Source organism: Acanthochromis polyacanthus, chromosome 6 (assembly GCF_021347895.1).
Source record: "Acanthochromis polyacanthus isolate Apoly-LR-REF ecotype Palm Island chromosome 6, KAUST_Apoly_ChrSc, whole genome shotgun sequence".
In the NCBI taxonomy this organism is placed as follows: Eukaryota; Metazoa; Chordata; class Actinopteri; family Pomacentridae; genus Acanthochromis; species Acanthochromis polyacanthus.
In genome coordinates, this window is record NC_067118.1 from 1,356,788 (window position 1) to 1,377,829 (window position 21,042).

General features: G+C 42.7%; 1 protein-coding gene across 10 annotated transcripts in view; it reads left to right on the top strand.

Moving 5' to 3' along the window:
• Positions 1-346: 346 nt before the first annotated feature.
• LOC127534455 (NACHT, LRR and PYD domains-containing protein 12-like) overlaps positions 347-21,042 on the top strand; it is an 81,997-nt gene continuing 61,301 nt past the window's right edge. For 8 of the 10 annotated variants that reach the window (XM_051949670.1, XM_051949666.1, XM_051949667.1 and 5 more), the window contains exons 1-7: positions 347-467; positions 2,264-2,370; positions 2,569-2,598; positions 2,830-2,973; positions 6,470-6,542; positions 6,703-6,928; positions 7,082-8,876. In XM_051949670.1, the coding sequence (XP_051805630.1) occupies positions 2,591-2,598; positions 2,830-2,973; positions 6,470-6,542; positions 6,703-6,928; positions 7,082-8,876 (2,246 nt within the window). In that variant the 5' untranslated portion in view covers positions 347-467; positions 2,264-2,370; positions 2,569-2,590. The remainder of the gene's footprint in view (positions 468-2,263; positions 2,371-2,568; positions 2,599-2,829; positions 2,974-6,469; positions 6,543-6,702; positions 6,929-7,081; positions 8,877-21,042) is intronic. The other 2 variants (XM_051949668.1, XM_051949671.1) reach the window with 1 other exon arrangement.

Consider the following 21,042-nt stretch of genomic DNA (forward strand, 5'->3'; position numbering starts at 1 on the left):
TTGACTTCTGTGACTCTAAACATATTTTTCTCAGTCTATCTGATGGTTACAGTTTCCTGAGTTTGCTGCGTTTGTGACAAAGCAACACAAATATACAGTCGACATACAACAAAAGTCAAAGACAAACTCATATTTTTGATGAATTCTGGAGGGAAAAGATCCAAACCTAATGAAAACTGCTGAAAAGAAAACAAAAAGTTTGTTTGAACCCTTTAATGTCCTCACAGGTTTATATTTTAAGACGTTAACTTCCAACAAACTGCTTGTTCAAGTGACTCATATCTGGCGCTAGAATAAAGAGGTTAAAGAAGAGTGGAGGAGTGTAGAGCTGAGTTTATAGGAGGGACCATCATTAAGAGAAGTGAGCAGTTCCTGGTTTGTCAGAGAAGAAAGAAGAGAAGCAGCATTAAAGCATCAGAGCCTCAACATGAAAGTCTTCCACACTTTTTTCTGTTTCCTCTTCATCGGTGAGTTCAGTCACTTCTGATTTCTGTTCATTGCTGATCTTCTCACACTTATTTTTCTTCATTTCTTTAGAGTTGATCAGGAAGTTTTGCACCTCATTGAACAGTTTTAAGTGAGAACTCTGTTCCATGTTGTTGGTTTGTGTAGTTAACCTCTTTATTCTAGCACAGAGTCAAAGTTCAGCTGTCCGTCTATACACACCACTTTCTATAGAGCTCATTAAATTACAGTTAATGTTTATTTATTGGCAGCGCTGCAGTTTTATCAGGTCAAACTTGTGAAAGAAAAGTTACTGGACAAAAACAGGAACTGCTCACTTCTCTTAATGATGGTCCCTCCTACAATCTCAGCTCTACACTCCTCCTCCCTTCTTTTACCATGAAGTTAACAGCTGGACATGAGTCACTTGAACATGCAGTTTGTTGGAAGTTAACATCTTAAAATATAAACCTGTGAGGACATTCAAGGATTTAAACAAACTTTTGACAACCACAGCCATAATAAATGTCAATTAACTGAAAATATAAAAGTTAAAATCAGTAACTACAGAAGAAGACTAATTCAACAAAAGTTCTGTTTCCATGGAAACAATAGAGATGCAGGACTTTAAACTGTAGTGAAAAATGAAACCCACAGTGAAGAAAAATGTGATGTTTACAGGCCTCAATACGTGCTTCTTAGCAGCTCTGCTTCCCTTTAAGCCTTGACCTCACTGTGAGAACACTTTATGTCCAAAAAGAGCATCCAGCCTCATGAAGGGCTTTAATGCAGACTCTGTCTTTCACAGTGAGCTCCCTACACTTCACCATGTTGAACAAGAAAGTACAATATAATACAATACAATAACTTTATTAGTCCCAAAGGGAAGTTCAATAAAGACCAAAAGAAAATGTATATATACCGTATATATATATATATATATATATATATATATATATATATATATAACATCTGTGTAATCATGCTATTTCTGAGCAAAAGAACTGAAAACTAATGTATTAACAAGAAAACATGATGAACATTTTTGACCAAATTTGGTTTTGGAAAAGAAAACACAACTGATAACAAACAGCATTGGCTTAAAGATCAAGCAACAATAAAACACAGATTTGAAGAAATAAATCAGAAAACTGTCATTGAAAATCACATCAGAATACAAAAACAGAAATAATTGTGAATGTCTGTGTTTTATCTTTCAGTTGAACTTTTCTCACAAACATTTTTCTTTCACTGCCAACACAAGTTGTTTTATGAGACATATTTCAATTCCAAGTTTTCTTTTCACTGACAAACTTCTAGTATTCTGATTCTGTTTGGACCCAGAAGTCCATCACTGTAAATTCAGACCTTAATAAAAATAGGATGAGACAAAAGAGGGTTTTGGGGAAAAACGATGAGATGTTGAGTTTGGATGTCAGAACAAGATGGAGGCTGTGATTAAAAGATTAGATTTAGAGTCTAACAGTGAACTGAATGCAGAGTTGAGGCTTCATTCTCAGAGTCTACATGGATGTTAAAGTCAGGACTTTATCTGAAGTCAATCAGCTGAGAACTCTGAGAACTCAGATAAAAACTCAGAATACAACAACCAACACAACTGGTTTTTGTGTTTTCCAGTTGGGTGTGAGAGACTCAAAGTGAGGCTTTGAAACGAGTTCTAAGTTCAGCTTTCAGGTTCATTATGAAGATGAATATTGAGTCTGACTGTACTTGTATTGAAATAAAGCTGATCTGACTGGGAGGGTTGATTGTGTGTCTGATATGAGAAGGATAAAGAGCTGACCTCTGATCTGTGCAGGTTCAGACTGGTTTGTGCTTTGAGCTGTTTGGTTCCTGCAGAGCTGAAGAAGGACGACGGTGGAGCTCAGGAGAGGAGCAGAAAGCTGTTGGACTGCAACAAGTTGAGTAAGTGGACCTTTGATTTGTGTTTGTCAGCAACAAGCTGCCGTTTGTCTGCTGCTGTGGACGTCCACAATCAGCTGGTGGGTCACTGGTCTGGGATGAGTTGATTGAGAAACAGAATGAAATGTTCAGATCCAGTCAGCTGTGTGTTTGACTGAGACTGAAGACTGACGGCTGAACTTTGTGTGTTTGTGTCCTCAGGTGGCTGCAGGTTTTCACCAACATGGAAAGGTATGACAGTCAGCTGAGCCTCACAGTTGTGTGTGAACTCTGGATGGAGTCCAATAAAGAGATTTAATGATGAAGCTGCATCCTGACAGCAGCTCCAGCAGGATGCTAGTCTGGACTCTGATTTATGACTTGGTGTTGGTGCTGCTTCAACTTCCAGCTGTGTTGATTGTTGTCAAGCTGCTGGTTTGTGCTGCACTTACTGAGCTGCTGGTTTTCATGTCTGTGTACCAGGATCCATCAGAACCCAGGACCAGGACCTGAACCAGAACCAGGACCAGGACCAGGACCTGCACCCAGCTGTGTGTCCTTTAAGAGCGATGACTCAAAGGATTTTTTTATTGACTTTAAAGGAGATGGAGCTCCTGCTGCTCAGAGGTAATTGATATATAAATGCTGTAACTGTATAAAATGTCAGTGAATCAGTTTTATTGTCTTCATGAATGAATCCTCAAACACATGCTGAGTCTTTGTCACATCCATGGAAATGTTCCTGTCAGAGAGGAAAGAATGGATGCTGTGGTTCTGTGGTGAAGCAGCTGCAGGACACCAGCTGATCCAGCAGGTGGCGTCTTTGTGCTTTGGCTCAAACAGAGTAGACAGGAAGCTGCACTCAGGTTTCAGGTGCTGCTGGATGGAGGAGGACAAATAGCAAACAGTGAACACTGCTGTGATGTCCTGGAGAGACATTTGGCTTCATGGAGGTTTGTGGATGCTGGTTAGGGATTGTTGCATTGACAAAGTGAAGAAGTTGTGCTGTGGTCAGTGAACTTAAAGCCAGAGGGAAGAAGTTTGGACTTTATTTCTCTGTAAACTGGTGTTGTGTTTCTTATCTGGTTAGTTTTGGGGCAGTTTCTCTGAGTTAAGATTGATTAACTTATTGATTAGTCCTCATTAGGGCTGTAGGGTTTGTGGTAAATGTCTTTTTCCATTTTTTTCTGGTGGACATTTGTTTGATTGATTTGATTTGTGATGTAATTGTTTGAGTCAAGCTTCAGTTTAATGTTTAGTGTGTAAAAGGTTTAAAACAAGTGATGAAGCTCCATCATGAGACAGCATCAAACTGTGACTGTAACAGCAGCAGGAATCTGTAAAACCACTGACACACAGTTTAAACTCTGAGACATGTTGTTGAACTCAGATCCTAAAATGCAGCATTCATGATTTGCTAAAGGCTTTATTTCAAACTACCATTTTGATCAGAAATCTTTTAATGTTTCAGCTGCAGTCGTCGTCCTTAAAGACTTTTCTCTTGTCAAAGTGAAACATGTTGTTTGGAGTGTAGCTCACTCTGATTGGTTCTCTCTCCAGTCACATGTTGATGAGGTCACTAGGAGCTGATGTCATCACATGCAGTGTGACAGATCAGAAACATTTTCATTATCGATTGATCAGATGATTGATTTAGTGCATTAATAAGTCTGTGAAACTTCAATATGTCCATGTTCTGTTTGACCAAAAGCATCACAATGTTCTGTTTGTAAAGAAAGAAAAGCAGCAAATACTTCATTTTATCATGATGGGTTTTTGTTGTGTTTTTTGTCTCCATTCTTAGCCCTTTTACTCTTAAACTTTACTGCTTGGCACTTTTGCACATCCATTTTAATGTCCATGTTGTGTTTTGTCATGACCCTGTCAGTCTGTAACTCAGTGTTGTATTGTTGTATTGTCTAGTACAGGTCCATTAGTGTTGTTTGTCAGTGACTCAGTGTTCTTTTATTTTGTTGTTTTAGGACAGGTCTCTCATTGAGATTATCTGGAGAAATGAAAGTTAAATAAAATTAAATCTCTTTGTAATTTTATTGCTTCTTTCTGCCTTATCTATATCCAGCTGTTATGTGTGAATTTCTCTGGTGAGGGATCAGTAAAGTTGATCTTATCTTAATCCTCTGGCTTTTCCAGCCCACTCTGTGGAACATACAGGCTACTAAACACCATCATTCTGTTATGGGGAAAACGCTCTGACTTGTTATTCTTCAAATGAATCCATTATTATTGAACATAGTGACAGCTGGACTTGTTGTGGTGGAACATTAGCATGCAGAGAGACAACCACTGTGATTAAAATGATAAATCCCTGCAAAAAAAACTATTAGCGCTGCAATATTGTGTGATCCAGCAGCTAAACTTGTTTCAGTTTGATTCTACATGCAGTAGTTTGCTGCCTGGAGGTTGCTCTTGTTTCCTGTAACAAAGAAAACATGAACACACTGATAGTGGAAATGGGAAGAATTCGAACAGAGATAATGGTCCAATAACAGGCCGATAGCCACAACCTTTCCTCATGGTTAGACTGCTGTAACTTACTGTACCTGGTATTGGTCCATCCTCACTGTCTGGTCTGCAGCTGCTGCAGAATTCTGCTGCCAGACTTTAAATACAGTAACTTTATTAATCCCTGAGGGGAAATTCAATTAATTATAAATAATTAATTATTTTTAACTGACACCAAAACAAAGGTTTATTACGTGGGGAAGTCGGAGAACCCAGATGCAGACACAAAAGCAGACAAGCTGGTTGTAGCAGAAAATGGAACTTTATTTAGAATGAACACAAACCTATGGATGCAAGCTGGGGAGGAACTAGGGATAGGCAGAGATGAAGGACTGAAAACTGACTAAATCTAATTGGAAAAAAAGGCAAGATTACCAAAATCAACAAAACTCTGGACTAACAACAGAGAGGAAAATCTAAGTAAACCACAAATGAATAAACTAAACCACTCCAACAAAACTGGGTAGTTAAAACAAGAAGGAACAAAACTGAAGGGGAAGGTGAGCAGGTTCAGGAAATCCGGGAAAAGGTGGAACACAAAACAGAGTTTCAGCAGGTTGGAGACAGAATAGAAACAGGTGGGAATCCAAACAGGGAAGGTAAGTCCAGGTGGAGGAAATAAACAGGAACCAGTGGGAGTACAGGGGTAGAACTGTGTCCATGAAGCGTGGAGATGATGCAGAATGAAAGAGTCTATGGTCCAGCAGGGAGTCAGTGACTGAGCTGGGTTTATATAGTGGTGGTGTAATTGAAGACAGGTGAGGTAAATGAGCTGATCAGTGCAGGTGAATCACAGAGCAGTAATCAGGAGTGCAGGTAGGTGAAAGAGAGTGAGACAGGCAGAAAGACAGAGACCAACAGATTGAGACAGAGGGAGAGACAGAGGTATAAGACAAGGACAGAGAGATGACATGGGACAGTGAGGGAGAGATATAGGAGAGAGAGACCAGAGAGAGTGAGAATAGGGAAAGAGATGGCAGACAGGAAAAAGGAAGGAAAAAGAAGAGAGAAGCACTGAGAAGAACAGGGACAGGAGCAGGACCATAACAAGGAAAGCTTTAAACCTGTCCTCTTGAACTATGTATGAAACCATGCAAGGATAGCCACCTGGTGACATTTCTGAACCTCTTTGCTCCTCCTCCACCTCAAAGCCTCATATCAGCTTGATCAGACCAACTGCTAATAACTGTTCATGACTGAGGCTGCTGGGAGGTCCAACCTTTACAGTCGGGTCAGAGTCCAAAGCTTTGGAGAAGCCTTCCTCTTTCAGTCTGATAATATTTCAAGAAAAACCTTGATGTTCATGTTTTCAATGGCTTTTGGCTGCTCTCAATGGTAAAAAGATTTCATATTTATTTTAAAATTTGATCTTACAAGTTATTATCCTCTTCTGCCTGTTATAGTATTTTATCGCATTTTATTTTGTTTTAGTCATTGATTTTACCAATTTTATATTGTCTATTTTAATTTGTTCTGTCCATCTGCATATATTTTTTTCTACCTATCTGTCAGAAATGTGCTATATAAATACATTTCATTTGATTTAATTTGTCTGTGTGGATAGATGTACTGAGATCTAACTGTTGATGTTGATCCACAGAGTGGACCAGCAGAACTCAGAGGTTCCCAGAGTTCAGTCTGACCAGCAGCTTCACCTGGACTCCATATTCATGGTGAGTTCATGGACAACAAGTTGTTCTCCATCTGTTGTGTTCAGGCGTCTCCATGCTGCTCTTTGTAGACCAGTGGACTGTCAGTGTGTCCAACATGGATCTGATGTTTGGCTCCATGATTTCACTCTGATGGACTCATTCACACATTTCTCTGTTCCAGCTGCTGGAGGACAACATGGTGACTTTTGTGAAGAAAGAGCTGAAGAAGATGCAGAAGGTTGTGAGTCCAGATTACCCAGAATGCTCAGAGAGTCAGAGGGAGGATGAGGAGGAGTTGGAGAGTGATGATGAAGATCAGAGGAGCAGCAGAGAGATGTTTCAGCAGATCACAGTGTTGTTCCTGAGGAGGATGAAGCAGGAGAAGCTGGCTGACCGTCTGCAGAGCAGTAAGAGGATTTGTGTAAAGACTGAAGCTGCTGATCAATAGAACATTTACTAAAGTCTCAGAATATCTTCACAGAATCATTCTTTAGGAGGATGAACTGCTGTAATATTTACTGTCATTTATTCATTGTTCTCATGTTGTTTTTTTCATTCAGAATTTGCTGCTCCAGTTTGTAGACGTAAACTTAAATGTGGTCTGAAGAAGAAGTTCCAGAGAGTGTTTGAGGGCATCGCTAAAGCAGGACAGTCGACCCTCCTGAATGAGATCTACACAGAGCTGTACATCACAGAGGGAGGGACTGCAGAGGTCAATGATGAACATGAGGTCAGACAGATTGAAGCAGCATCCAGGAAAGCAGACAGAGCAGAAAGAAGCATCAGACCAGAAGACATCTTTAAAGGCTCACCTGGAAGAGATGGACCAATCAGAACAGTGATGACACAGGGAGTGGCTGGCATTGGGAAAACAGTGTTAACACAGAAGTTGACTCTGGACTGGGCTGAAGACAAAAGCAACCAGGACATCCACTTCATGTTTCCATTGACTTTCAGAGAGCTGAATGTGCTGAAAGAGAGAAAGTTCAGCTTGGTGGAACTTGTTCATCACTTCTTCAGTGAAACCAAAGCAGCAGGAATGTGCAGGTTTGAAGACTTCCAGGTTGTGTTGATCTTTGACGGTCTGGATGAGTGTCGCCTTCCTCTGGACTTCCACAACAATGAGGTCCTGACTGATGTTACAGAGTCTACCTCAGTGGATGTGCTGCTGACAAACCTGATCAGGGGGAATCTGCTTCCCTCTGCTCGCCTCTGGATAACCACACGACCTGCAGCAGCCAATCAGATCCCTCCTGACTGTGTGGACATGGTGACAGATGTCAGAGGGTTCACTGACCCACAGAAGGAGGAGTACTTCAAGAAGAGATCCAAAGATGAGGAGCAGGCCAGCAGCATCATCTCCCACATTAAAGCAGCACAAAGTCTCCACATCATGTGCCACATCCCAGTGTTCTGCTGGATCACTGCTACAGTTCTGGAGGAGCTGCTGAGAACCAGAGAGGGAGGAGATCTGCCCAGAACCCTGACTGAGATGTACATCTACCACCTGGTGGTTCAGACCAAAGTCAAGAAGGTCAAGTATGACGGAGGAGCTGAGACAGATCCACACTGGAGTCCAGACAGCAGGAGGATGATTGAGTCTCTGGGAAAACTGGCTTTTGAGCAGTTGCAGAAAGGAAACCTGATCTTCTATGAGTCCGACCTGAAAGAGTGTGGCATCAATATGGAAGCAGCCTCAGTGTACTCAGGAGTGTTCACACAGATCTTTAAAGAGGAGAGAGGACTGTACCAGGACAAGGTGTTCTGCTTCATCCATCTGAGCGTTCAGGAGTTTCTGGCTGCAGTCTACATGTTCCACTGTTACACCAACAGGAAGGAGAAGGTTCTGGAAGACTTCCTGGGAAAAGACTGGAAAGATGAGGGGAGAGACACTCTGGATGTGTTCCTGAACAGAGTCATGGAGAAATCCCTGAGAAGTAAAAATGGTCACCTGGACCTGTTTGTTCGCTTCCTTCATGGCCTCTGTCTGGAGTCCAACCAGAGACTCTTAGGAGGTCGGCTGGATCAGACAGAGAACCATCCAGAAATGATCCAGAGAGTCATCAACAACCTGAAGAAGATGAACAGTGATGAAATGTCTCCAGACAGGAGCATCAACATCTTCCACTGTCTGATGGAGATGAAGGATCTCTCAGTACATCATGAGATCCAAGAGTTCCTTCAGTCAAAGAACAGATCAGAGGAGGAACTCTCTGAGATCCACTGCTCAGCTCTGGCCTACATGCTGCAAATGTCAGAGGAGGTTCTGGATAAGTTGGACCTGAACATGTACAGAACATCAGATGAGGGAAAACGGAGGCTGATTCCAGCTGTGAGGAACTGCAGAAAGGCTCGGTGAGTCCAGATGTGATGAACATGATCAGTCAGTGTAGATCAGTTGTTCAGTTCTTCAGATCTTCTCATTAGAACATCTCATTATTCTGAATGTTCCACCTATTTATACCAAACATAACATGTCAGCTGTGTTTAGTCTCAGATGTTCTTGAGCCGTTTCAAACGCTGTGAAAATGTCAGTCACAAATTTTCTCCTTCATCCTTTACATGCAGTTAGAGGTGAGATCCCTGAGCTAAAGACATCAGCTTTATCTGTTGAAGGACTTTTTATTTGGTTCTGACATTTAGGTCCTGAAATGTAAAATAAATGAATGGATGTCACTGATGAAGCTGGCCGTATGGAAAGAACATTTAAAGAGGGTTTGATGTTAACTTCATGCAAATGAAGTTGACGTTCCATCGTACTGACTCACGTCACACTCTATCAGTAGCGTTCATCACAACAACATCTTTGGATGAGCTGATCTATACAGAGCTCTGCTAATCTGAAGGCAAAGTACTTTAAAACAGCAGAAGTCTGTCCATGCAGTGGTGCAGGTCAGTTTTCTAAGGTCAGATGATAGGCTGTATTGGGTGAACGAGATTGTTTTGGTTCGTTCCACTCGTGGATCTACATGAACTCTGCTTTATAAGATATATCTATTGCTAATTAGTACCCCAAAAAAGTTTCTACTCACCGTTTCCAGTCATTTTTTAATAATTAGCGTTTTTGTGTCCATCTTTCTTTTTTACTGTGGCGTAGTGATATTTACACGGGCGGACTAGTATTTGCAGTGCGTGCAGCGCTTTTTGGTCACGTGGACTAATAGGAGCCGAGTTCTGTTGCTGTGGTATCAGATAAAAACAACATGGCGTTGACTGTATCTACCACAGATACAAGGAAAGATGACGAAAAGAAAAGAAAGACAAGGAAACCGCCTTCAAAAGTTAATAGAAAAAGGATCGAAACGATGCTATATGCATCTCACAGATGTCCAGGGTGAAGACGTGCAGGACTTTACACGGAAACGGTGGGAAACTTACACAACCTGCGTTTAGGCTGTATTGGGACCATGGAAAAAGTGCCGAGAAACTGAATTTCGCTCCACTACGCTGGATCTACGTGTTCAATGCATTTTTTCATAGACAATACCCTTCTCGACTCTGGGTTGAAAGTTCTACGCAGAATATTTGTCTGAACTTTGTCACCAGCCAGAAATGTATCTTTATGAGAATACCCAAAAATACGAAAATCTGGTGCTGCTGTTTTTGCTTGTTTTAAGTGCTATGTTAATTCTGGCAACACAAAATCTTTATCAAATGTCATCAACACATCTACCAAACATTTGAAACAAGTATTGGTGCCTTAGTGTACACATAGGTGAATTCAGAGTGAGAATTGTAGCTAATTTCTTGAAGGAAACGCTTCAACTTAAATGATTTGCACCCAGCACAATGAAATATATAGTAAATTTAGCTAAAAGCTTATGTGTCATATATTAAAAATATCACAACCAACTGTGTAATGAAAGATATAAAATAAAAAATGCACACCATGGCCATAAATGGCTGAAAATCAACCGAATTGCTACCACGCCCTCCTAAATCGGAATAATGGCAAAAATGGAATAAGACAAAAAAATAAATGCACAAAAGGTCAGAGTCATTCACAAGTATGGTATAAAACATTTATTCAAATCTGACATTGTCTCTGAATATGAAAATATAGATTAATACACATAAAAATCTCATACATAAGTTTGTGTGCCCTCATGCTGCGGTTGTACTGATGACCACTGATCACCCCAGTGACGGATCCTGGGGCAACAACTTCTGACTCAATGAGTAAATCTTGCAATCCTGCATCACCAAACCTTTTTCCTAAAATACCTCGGAAAGACATGCATGTATGAAACTCACCTAGTCGAATCACTAGCCGCTTCATGAAATCGTCATTTTTCCAGCGGATTTGTTGAGCTTTGGCATATATAGCTTGGTCAAAAACTAATACTACCTGGTCCAGTTCTAGCTGATCAGCAACTGCAACACTTCTCTTCAGAATTGTGTTAACAGTTGACATCTCTGTCGGTGAAGCCTCAATGACTGGAAGATAATACAATGCTGACTTTTGCAAAGTCGCATTACACTGAAGCATTGTATGGAAACCTGTCCAGCTTGGCACTGTGCATGCTTCAGCATCTGCATGCTTCAATAAAACATATGCCAGTTCACTTCTGGCAGCCAACACAGTATTCAACCTGTATGTTTCTGCCTGCAATGGAACACTTTCCTTGTGAGAAGCTCTGTGGCCCTTGTCTTTTAGACTGTTGGTAGTGTTCTACAGGGATGCTCGGAGGTGCTTTGAATGTGTAAACTGCCTTCTGTAGCGGCGGTCTGTCTGATCCTGACTCATTTCAGTGACAGAACTTTGGAGCATAATGCCATTTGTATGCTGAGTGGTTCCACCACCAGACAGTGTCTCCTCCCCAAAATCAATGTTGTCCCACACCAGTATTGTAGGCACCTTCTTTGAGAAACCCTTTGGGATTTTGTCTCTATTCTCTCGCAGTTGTAGTTCAGCTAGGCTAGTGTCTAGACTGAGTACTGTGTTCCATGAAGCACAATGTCCTAGTCTACTCAGCAATGACAAAAGATTAGATGATCCTGTTAAATGGCGTACAGTTAGCCCAAGGCACAATGACTTTGGTGTCTGCTTTCGACCTTTAGATGCAAGGTAAACAATGTCTTGACAAACGGATGGAACTTTTAGCCTAACATCATCGGGAATATCAACATAACCCACTCCTGTTGCCTCTTCTGATGTCCCTATAATCCATGCAATTAGATTATATAGTTCTTCTGGCACAACAGATTGAGCATCAGACACATTTAAATTGTCAGCGATGGGAGGCCAGGGGCACGTCATACCTGGAGAGTCACTGAGAACCCTCTTTAAGATCAAGCCTGCACTGTACAGTGTCCTTGTGACATCAGGAGTATTCTGTCCAGATGTTGTGCTAGCCATGTGTTCACTGTCACTTTCAGTTTGGCTTTCAGCTTGGCTTACCTCAGTGGACTCAGTAGATGTACCTGACTGTGGAGGTATCTTTTGTAATAGTCTATCAGCTGACAGTGTCTCAACAAAAACAAGTTCACTGATGTTTCTCTTGGCAGGGCTTTGGAAAGTGAGCTGCGGGAAGTCACGGTCAGCCGCCTCTTCAGTAGATCCTGCCTGAAACACAAAAAATATGGGGAAAGATGAGTATGTGTGTGAGCATGCACGTGTGTGTTTACATAAACATACGCACATACCCTTTTTTGTGAGAATAAGTCAATAACAATTAACCTTGTAGTATTTACTTTTTTTGTTTACAAGAATCGTGAGAGAGACACACGATATTTCGGTTACCTGTATTCTGAATCATCAAGACCCTCTTGATTCTTCACTATGTCCACAAATGTCTTTCTTAGCTTGTCCATTCGCAGCACTTCCTGGTCAACTATAATCCTTTGACGGATGATAGTTTCACAGAAGAAATTGTAGCTGTCAGTGAATGGTGTTTCAGTTCTGAAAAACACACGCACACACACACAAACCATGTGTAAACTGTTGCAGCCATGTCATATTTACATAATCATCCAATCAAGATTATCTAAGCCTGTCTATTCCGCCAATTTTTCCTGAATAAAATTATCTAACAGGTTTTTGGAACTACAGTTAAACAAACTAAAGACTATGTTGTTTGTCAATGCCTCATTTTGAAATGTACAATGTGTAATAAAATGTTAATGCATCGTAATAACTCACGCTTCATCTGGGGTTGCAGTACTTGTTTCCATAGGCCTTGACAAAAACTTTGTGTACTGTGCGTAACAGGTCCTGTGGTACCGCACCTCCAGGGCCACACAGTCTTTTTCTTTAATGTGCAAAAGCACGCTGGTGTCCTTCAGCTCAACAGCCTTCTGCAACCGGAGAAAGCCACTGTCTAACGCAGGTTGTGTAAGTTTCCCACCGTTTCCGTGTAAAGTCCTGCACTTCTTCGCCCTGGACATCTGTGAGATGCATATAGCATCGTTTCGATCCTTTTTTTATTAACTTTTGAAGGCGGTTTCCTTGTCTTTCTTTTCTTTTCGTCATCTTTCCTCGTATCTGTGGTAGATACAGTCGACGCCATGTTGTTTTGATCTGATACCACAGTAACAGAACTCGGCTCCTATTGGTCCACGTGACCAAAAAGCGCTGCACGCACTGCAAATACTAGTCCGCCCGTGTAAATATCACTTCGCCACAGTAAAAAAAAAAGACCGACACATAAACGCTAATTATTAAAAAATGACTGGAAACGGTGAGTAGAAACTTTTTTGGGGTACTAATTAGAATGGTATATCTTATAAAGCAGAGTTCATGTAGATCTACGTGAGTGGAATGAAATTCACTTTCTAGGCACTTTTTCCATGGTCCCAATACAGCCTATGAAGTCACTTAGTAAGTCATCCTGCTGTTTTGCTAACAGCATCAACTGCTTTGGGGTCTAAATGATGATGATGAAAGGATGCAGTTGTTGTGCAGCAGCTGGATCCAGGCAGCAGGTGTATTAGAGGTGGTGGAGGCTCAGGCTGGATGCTACAATTAAGGTGAAGTCAGTAGAGCTCATGGTCCCACTGGAACTTTTTAAAGTGTTTCAAAAGGAGGATTTGCTGGATGCACAGAAGAAAGTAGTTCTAGCAGCAGGAATGTGAATCTCCTGTTTCCAACCTGTCAGACTGAAATCCATCAGCAGAAAGTTCCTCTAGAGTGACATGTTTTAGTCTGTATTTGATTTTGAACTGACTCAGGCAGACTGAGGTTTGTTTTAGAGAGATGACTCTGTTTGACATTGAGAACATTACTGAAGTCAAAGTACATCTAGATAAGACATCCCCGACTATTCAGTTAACATCTCTAATTATCAGAAATAAACATCAACATAATTCACTACTTAACATTTGTCTCTCTATTAATGACAAATAATACTGACAGTCAGATAACAGATGTGAGTAATAGTCTTTATTGTTTATTTCAGAATATACTGTAGAGGTTCTGGTCCAGGTTTTATCACAGCATCATTTCATCACAACATGTTGAGTATTTGACAGTTTACACTGAAGTTCTTTTTACATGAGGAGCTTCTGAAAGTGATTTTATATGATCAAACATCTTTTAACTGATTATTCTCACTCTTCTTTAGAGTTTAGAATAGCATCTGTATTATCTCTGATGTTAAATATTATCAGCCGTTTATGAAGTTTTCTTGAATTTCTCTGTATTTCTTCTCTTTGTAAATTTTGTCTGTTGACAGACCGCAAAATGTGTTGAACTGAATCATGGAGCATTTTATTGACCTGAACTCAGCTGTTGATTTTCTAGAGGGAAGTGGTGTTCCAGAATCCAGATGTGACATCTTTCCTGATGTTCAGTTCCTCAGAGAGAAACTCTGCTGTTTTCTGTCTTGTTGCTGCAGAGAAGTGTTATAGAGTGATTTTGTTAAAGTGGAGCTGTTAGTGCTGCGCCCCGGAACCTTTGTGTGGTTCAATGGCGCACCGGCCCGGTCTCCGGCCGCTCTGTTCTTTCATTCCAAAGAGTTTAAGATAAACCAAGTTAAACTTCTACCGAGAGTGTGTACTTTCTTTCTTGAGGTTACAACACCTTTTTGGCGACGAGGATTAAAAGCCGAAAGTTTTTTTTTTTTTTCTGCGTAGTTAGGTCGCAGAAGAAGCATGGCTACAGTCGGCTCGCTCACTGAATTCGCCGACAGGGACGGCGACTGGATTGAATATGTCGAAAGGCTGGAGCACTTTTTCCTGGTGAACGACATTGTTGACGAGGGGAAGCAGAGGTCCATTCTCCTCAGTGTGTGCGGAGCGAAGACGTATAAGCTGATACGCAACTTGGCAACACCTCGGAAGCCCGGAGATCTGAGTTTCAAGGAACTGGTGACGTTGGTTCAGAATCATCACTGTCCGAAACCCTGGTGATTGTTCAACGTTTTAAATTCCACACTCATTCACGGAAGATGGGAGTTTCAGTAGCTGCGTTTGTGGCTGAGCTAAGACAATTATCCGAGCACTGTGAGTTTGGAAGTGTGCTGAATGATATGCTGCGCGACAGGTTGGTCTGCGGCATTAATGACGACGGCATGCAGCGCCGCTTGTTGGGAGAGACCGCGCTTACATTCAAAAAGGCGCTGGGCATTGCTCAGGCCATGGAAACTGCAGCTAATAACACGAAAGACATCCAGAACAGTGCCGGAAGTGTACAGCCAAACACCGTTCATCATGTGTCCAAGGTGAGCAAAGGCCAGCCACAAAAGTCAGTTGAGTGTTACCGGTGTGGGGGAGCACATTTTGCCAATGACTGTGGTTTTAAAGACAGTGTGTGCCATAATTGTAAAAAGAAGGGACAAATAGCCAAGAAGTGCAGAGGTTGCGCTAAAGATAAACAGAAAAAGGAGTGGAAATCCAAGCCCAAAGGGAACACGCATCACCTGCAGAGCGATGCACCTGAAGAGGAGGACTGTGCCTTCAACATGTTCAACCTCAGCGAATCGCGGGCAGAGCCCATCTATGCAACTCTACAGGTGAATGAGGCTGAACTGAAGATGGAGGTGGACACCGGAGCTTCAGCTTCAGTGATAAGTCAAGACACCTACCGCAGGTTGTGGCGCTCAGGAAGGGCGCCTGCACTCAAAGAGACTAACATCAGACTGAGACAGTACACGGGTGAGTGCATTCCGCTTCTGGGAGCTATAGAAGTAAATGTAGCATACCAAGGCCAGAAAGCAGCAGCAAGGTTACTGGTGAGGGACCTAGTTTACTGGGACGTGACATCCTACAGAAGATCTGCCTGAATTGGAGAGAAATTAAGTATGTTACAGTGATGGAAGACATACTTGAGAAGTATGCTGACGTGTTTAAAGATGAGCTGGACACCCTCCGCGGTACAACAGTCAAACTGTGTGTGGATCCAAATGCCCAGCCACGCTTTTTCAAACCACGCACATTGCCTTATGCTATGAAAGCCAAAGTGGAAGCAGAGTTGGAGAGACTGCAGCAGCTAGGTGTTATTGAGCCTATTGATTTCTCTGACTGGGTAGCCCCGATTGTTCCAGTGATGGGGAAGTACGAGTTTGTGGTGATTACAAACTGACAGTAAATCAAGCCTCGCAGCTGGACACCTATCCCTTGCCACGAGTGGAGGACCTGTTTGCCATGCTGGCAGGCGGGCAAACATTCACAAAGCTGAACATGAGCCACACCTACCAGCAGTTGCTGCTGGATGAGGAGTCCAAGAAATATGTGACCATCAACACACATAAATGACTGTTCAAGTACAACCGCTTAGTGTTCGGCGTAGCTTCTAGCCCAGCTATTTTTCAGTGCACAATGGACAATCTGTTGCAAAACATTCCTCATGTAGCCGTCTACTTGGCTGGTGACCGGCAGAACAGAAGAGGAACATGTAAAAAATTTGGATCAAGTGTTGCACAGAATGGCAGAAGCTGGGCTGTGCCTGAAACGCAGTAAATGTGTTTTCCAAGCTCCAAGTGTCTCCTACCTGGGTCATCAGATCATGGCTCAGGGCTTGTCTCCACTGGAGGAGAAAGTGAGAGCGATCAAGGAGGCTCCAAGTCCAAAGAATGTTGCCGACCTCAGGTCATTTTTGGGCTTAGTGAATTATTACGGAAAGTGTTTGCCTGATCTCTCAGCTGTGCTTGCCCCCCCTCTACCAGTTGTTATGCAAAGGCAGTCCGTAGCAGTGGCAGCAAATGCAAGAGAAAGCGTTCCAGCAGGTTAAAGAACTCCTACACTCAGCACCTCTTCTTGTTCATTTTGACCCTGACAAGGACGTAATTTTGTCCTGTGACGCCTCCCCGTATGGTGTGGGTGCAGTTCTTTCCCACCGTATGGAGGATGGCACAGAAAGGCCTATTGGTTACGTGTCACGCACACTGACAGTAGCTGAGAAGGGATATTCCCAGCTTGAGAAGGAAGGACTAGCTGTAGTTTTTGCGGTGAAACGGTTTCATCAGTACCTGTACGGCCGTCAATTTACCATCTTCACAGATCATAAGCCACAGATGGGTCTGTTTAGTGAAACTACAGGGATCTCACCCATGGCCTCAGCACGCGTACAGCGCTGGGCATTGGCATTGTCAGCATACCAATATTGCATTGTGTACAAGGCAGGGCGTGACAATGCAAACGCAGACGCTTTTAGCCGTCTCCCCCTCCCTGACACTCCTAGTCTGGACAGCTTACCCCCTGAGACTGTGTTTTTGTTAGAGAGACTAGCTACTTTCCCAGTGACAGTGAAAGACATCAAAATGTGGACTGACAGGGATCCAGTGTTGTCACAGGTTAAGTGCTGGTTATTGCAGGGTTGGCCAGCAGTAGTGGAGCAGGAAGAGCTTCAGCCTTATTCTAGGCGTCAGCAGGAGCTCAGTGTGCAGGATGGCTGCATCCTCTGGGGATCCAGAGTTATTGTCCCGCCTCCAGGTAGAGCACAGATCATGGAAGTGCTGCACGAAGCCCATCCAGGGGTCTCCTGGATGAAAAGCCTCACCAGGTCTTTTGTGTGGTGGCCAGGGCTGGACGCTGCCTTAGAAGAGAAGGTAAAAGCATGTTCACAATGTCAGGGAAACCAAAAGAAGCCAGCAGTGGCGCCGCTCCACCCATGGGAATGGCCTAACCACCCATGGTCCAGGCTTCACCTAGATTTTGCTGGTCCATTTATGGGTCGCATGTTTCTAGTGTTAGTGGACGCACATTCCAAGTGTTGTTAGAAGCACACATCATGTCAAACATCACAGCTTCAGTTACCACTGATACACTCAGAAGCATTTTTGCTACACACGGTCTGCCAGACACTATTGTCACTGACAATGGGCCCACTTTCACCAGTGAGGAGTTTAAACAGTTTGTGAAACGAAATGGAATCCATCACATTCGCGCTGCACCTTATCACCCAGCCTCCAATGGCTTAGCAGAGCGTGCAGTTGAAACTCTGAAAGCTGGTCTGCGGAAGATGTCAGGTCACTCATTCACAGGCTTGAAGTGAAGCTGTCACGCTTCCTTTTTCAGTACAGGCTGACTCCTCACTCAACCACTAGTTTGGCCCCCGCTGAGATGCTTATGGGGAGAAAACCCAAATCTCATCTTGACCTTCTTCGTCCAGATGTGGGAGCCAGGGTAGCCCACTCCCAGGAGCAGCAGAGAGCTCGACGGGACCTGCATGCTAGAGAGCGTTTGTTTCAGCCAGGGGACAGAGTTTATGTGAAAAACTTTGGCAGAGGTTCACCCTGGCTGCCAGGTACCATTCACCATTATTCTGGTCCTGTGTCTGTTATTGTGGATTTGTGTGATGGCAAGCTGGTTCGCAGGCATGTGGATCATGTGCGAGCCCGCACTGATGGAGAGGAAAAGGGGCCTCAGAGGGCTCCCCTTGATGACAGTGTGGACAGGTCGATGGACTGTTCGATGGTACCAGTTACCCTCGAAAACAATGACGAACTGCCTGTGCAAACTGGTCTTCTGTCCCCAATCCCAAGTTCTTCCAGAGGACCACAGCCTGCTCCTGAAACCACAGCAGGTCTGAGAAGGTCCACGAGGCAGCACAAGCCTCCTGATAGACTGAATTTGTGAATTGTTGAGTTAAGCAATGCTTGATTTAAAAAACAAAACAAAACTTGATTTGTGTTTACAAGAAAAGAAAAACAATGTTGATGCAAAATAACGTGTTTTTGTAAAACAAAAAAATGTTATGTTAATGGTGATGTGTATTTTTTGTAAAGTGTTGAAAAAAAAAGAAAGACGTAACAGAGACAAAGTTTTATTTTGCACTTTTGAAACAGACTAAACAGAAATAGGTCGTGCACTTTGAGTAATGTTATATGTTTGGATTTTAGGGGGGAGAAGTGGTATAGAGTGATTGTGTTAAAGTGGAGCTGTTAGTGCTGCGCCCCGGAACCTTTGTGTTGGACACTTGTCCCCGCCCGGCCTGGGTTTTGTGTGGTTCAATGGCGCACCGGCCCGGTCTCCAGCCGCTCTGTTCTTTCATTCCAAAGAGTTTAAGATAAACCAAGTTAAACTTCTACCGAGAGTGTGTACTTTCTTTCTTGAGGTTACAACAAGAAGAGTGGTATCAGGAAATGCTCAGAGGTGTGAATATATCAGACCAGACTGCTAGAATAGGGTGACCATACGTCCTCTTTTGCCCGGACATGTCCTCTTTTGAGAGGCTGTCCGGCCTGTCCAGCCGGCGTTTATAAAGTCCTTCAAATGTCCGGGTTTTTGATCTTGCCGAGCTTGAGCGCGTCACAGACCAGTGTATTTATCATTCACGTTGAATGGTTCCTTTGGAAACACGCTCTGAGAGGCGGAGTTTGAGCCGAACCCCGGAACGCTCCACACTCACTCACTCCTCGCAGGCTGACAGGCAGGTAGGCACACTGCGAGAGAACACTCGAACCGAAAGAAAATGCCGAAACACAAATGTCATTTCACTGATGAAATGCGAAAAAAGTACCCCTGTTTTCGTCCGGGTCGTGTCAAATGGGAGGCAGAATGTACAGTCTGCAAAGCTGGGACTTATGTCTCTGTCGCTAATAAGAGAAGGAAAAAAGGACTGTTGACTTGAGGCATTATTTCTATGGGAGACGCCAGTGTTTACAAACAGTGACGTCACTAAGTCACGTGATTACCGCGCTGGTTGGCAAGAGGAACCAGAGGAACAATGGCTGATGATAGCAATGCGAACTATCCTTCCGTGAAATTGTCCGATTATGCTCAATCCTTATCACCTGAGGCCCGACAAATATACGTGAGTAAGCTGAGATATCAGGGAAACGGTAAAACCTTGCCAGATCCCTACAATTTGAAGACTGGGTGGGTTGACGATCCTTCATTGTGACCGGACATTTCCTTCACTGACATTTATTTTTAATTGATTGACACTGCTGGGCAGTTCACCCACCCAAAAATATATAATTATGAATTAAAAATAATATATCTTCTGTTAATCTTCAACAAGATGTCAAAGAAACGTCAAGAAGTTGCTGTATTTTTTGTCTGCAGTATGGCTTCTATGTAACAGTAACAGACCCACAGCATTGGTGATCGAAAATAGGACAATTCTAAAAAACAATCGCTAGACGCATACAGAAACAAATATGGTTACAAATAGGAGGCTGCTGCCTTAAGGAGATGTTATTGAATATACTTCATTCGACTTTAGTATACTTTCATAGCCTAAAAAGCGATCGGTAAAACATGACAACATTGAACCAAACTGAAAGTGTAGAGATCGCTTCACGTGAAGGATGCAACACTAAATCAATATCTTTTGGTAAATAAGCTCAAAGTTGGACATACTAAACATGCTAAACTGTTGAATAGTTTACCTGAAGAAAAGTGGGAGCCACAAACATGATCTCTGCTGCTTACTGGGGTACAATTTTCCTGTTGATGGCTGAAGCCACCGCCATCTTCTCTCTCCTGACATCAGTATTCGGTGAAATTTCAAGCCTGATCCCTTCTCAAAACGCTTCGTACAACCAACAACTACACACGCTATTACCACTGTGGTAAATACATGTGCAATTTCATTCATGAAAAGCGATAACTTTACGTATTTGTTTCAAACCCGATACCGTTCTCGTAGCAAGCCGTTGTGTTACTGCCGGTGTTCAAGATTAACTGGTGATCCGATCAACTGGTGATTCCAGCGTTTCTGAGACAGATGTTTCGTAGGCGTGGCTTTTCAGGACCCCTTACCGACTAACCAGGAAATAAACAATGGAACAACTTTGCTTCTAAAAATGAGATTTCTGCTGTTTTATTCATTTTGGTCCTGACAAAATATCTGGAAATAAGTCGCGTTCTCATTGTAGGAGTCATGCGCTGTCAGGCAACAAGAAAGAAAACTACGTAACCGTGGTTGGAACTAGTGCAGCTGTGATCACTGTTTACTGTCAAAACCCGTTAAAGGAGCAGACAGAAGACCAGGACACGGTGCGCACGTCTTTTAATAAGTTCAAACCGTGTGGTAAAATGTCCTTTAGTGGTTGTTCAGCATCACATGTTGGCTGTTTTATATCCTTTAGTGGTAGTTTAGCGTCTCATTCTGGTTGTTTTATATTCTTTAGTGGTA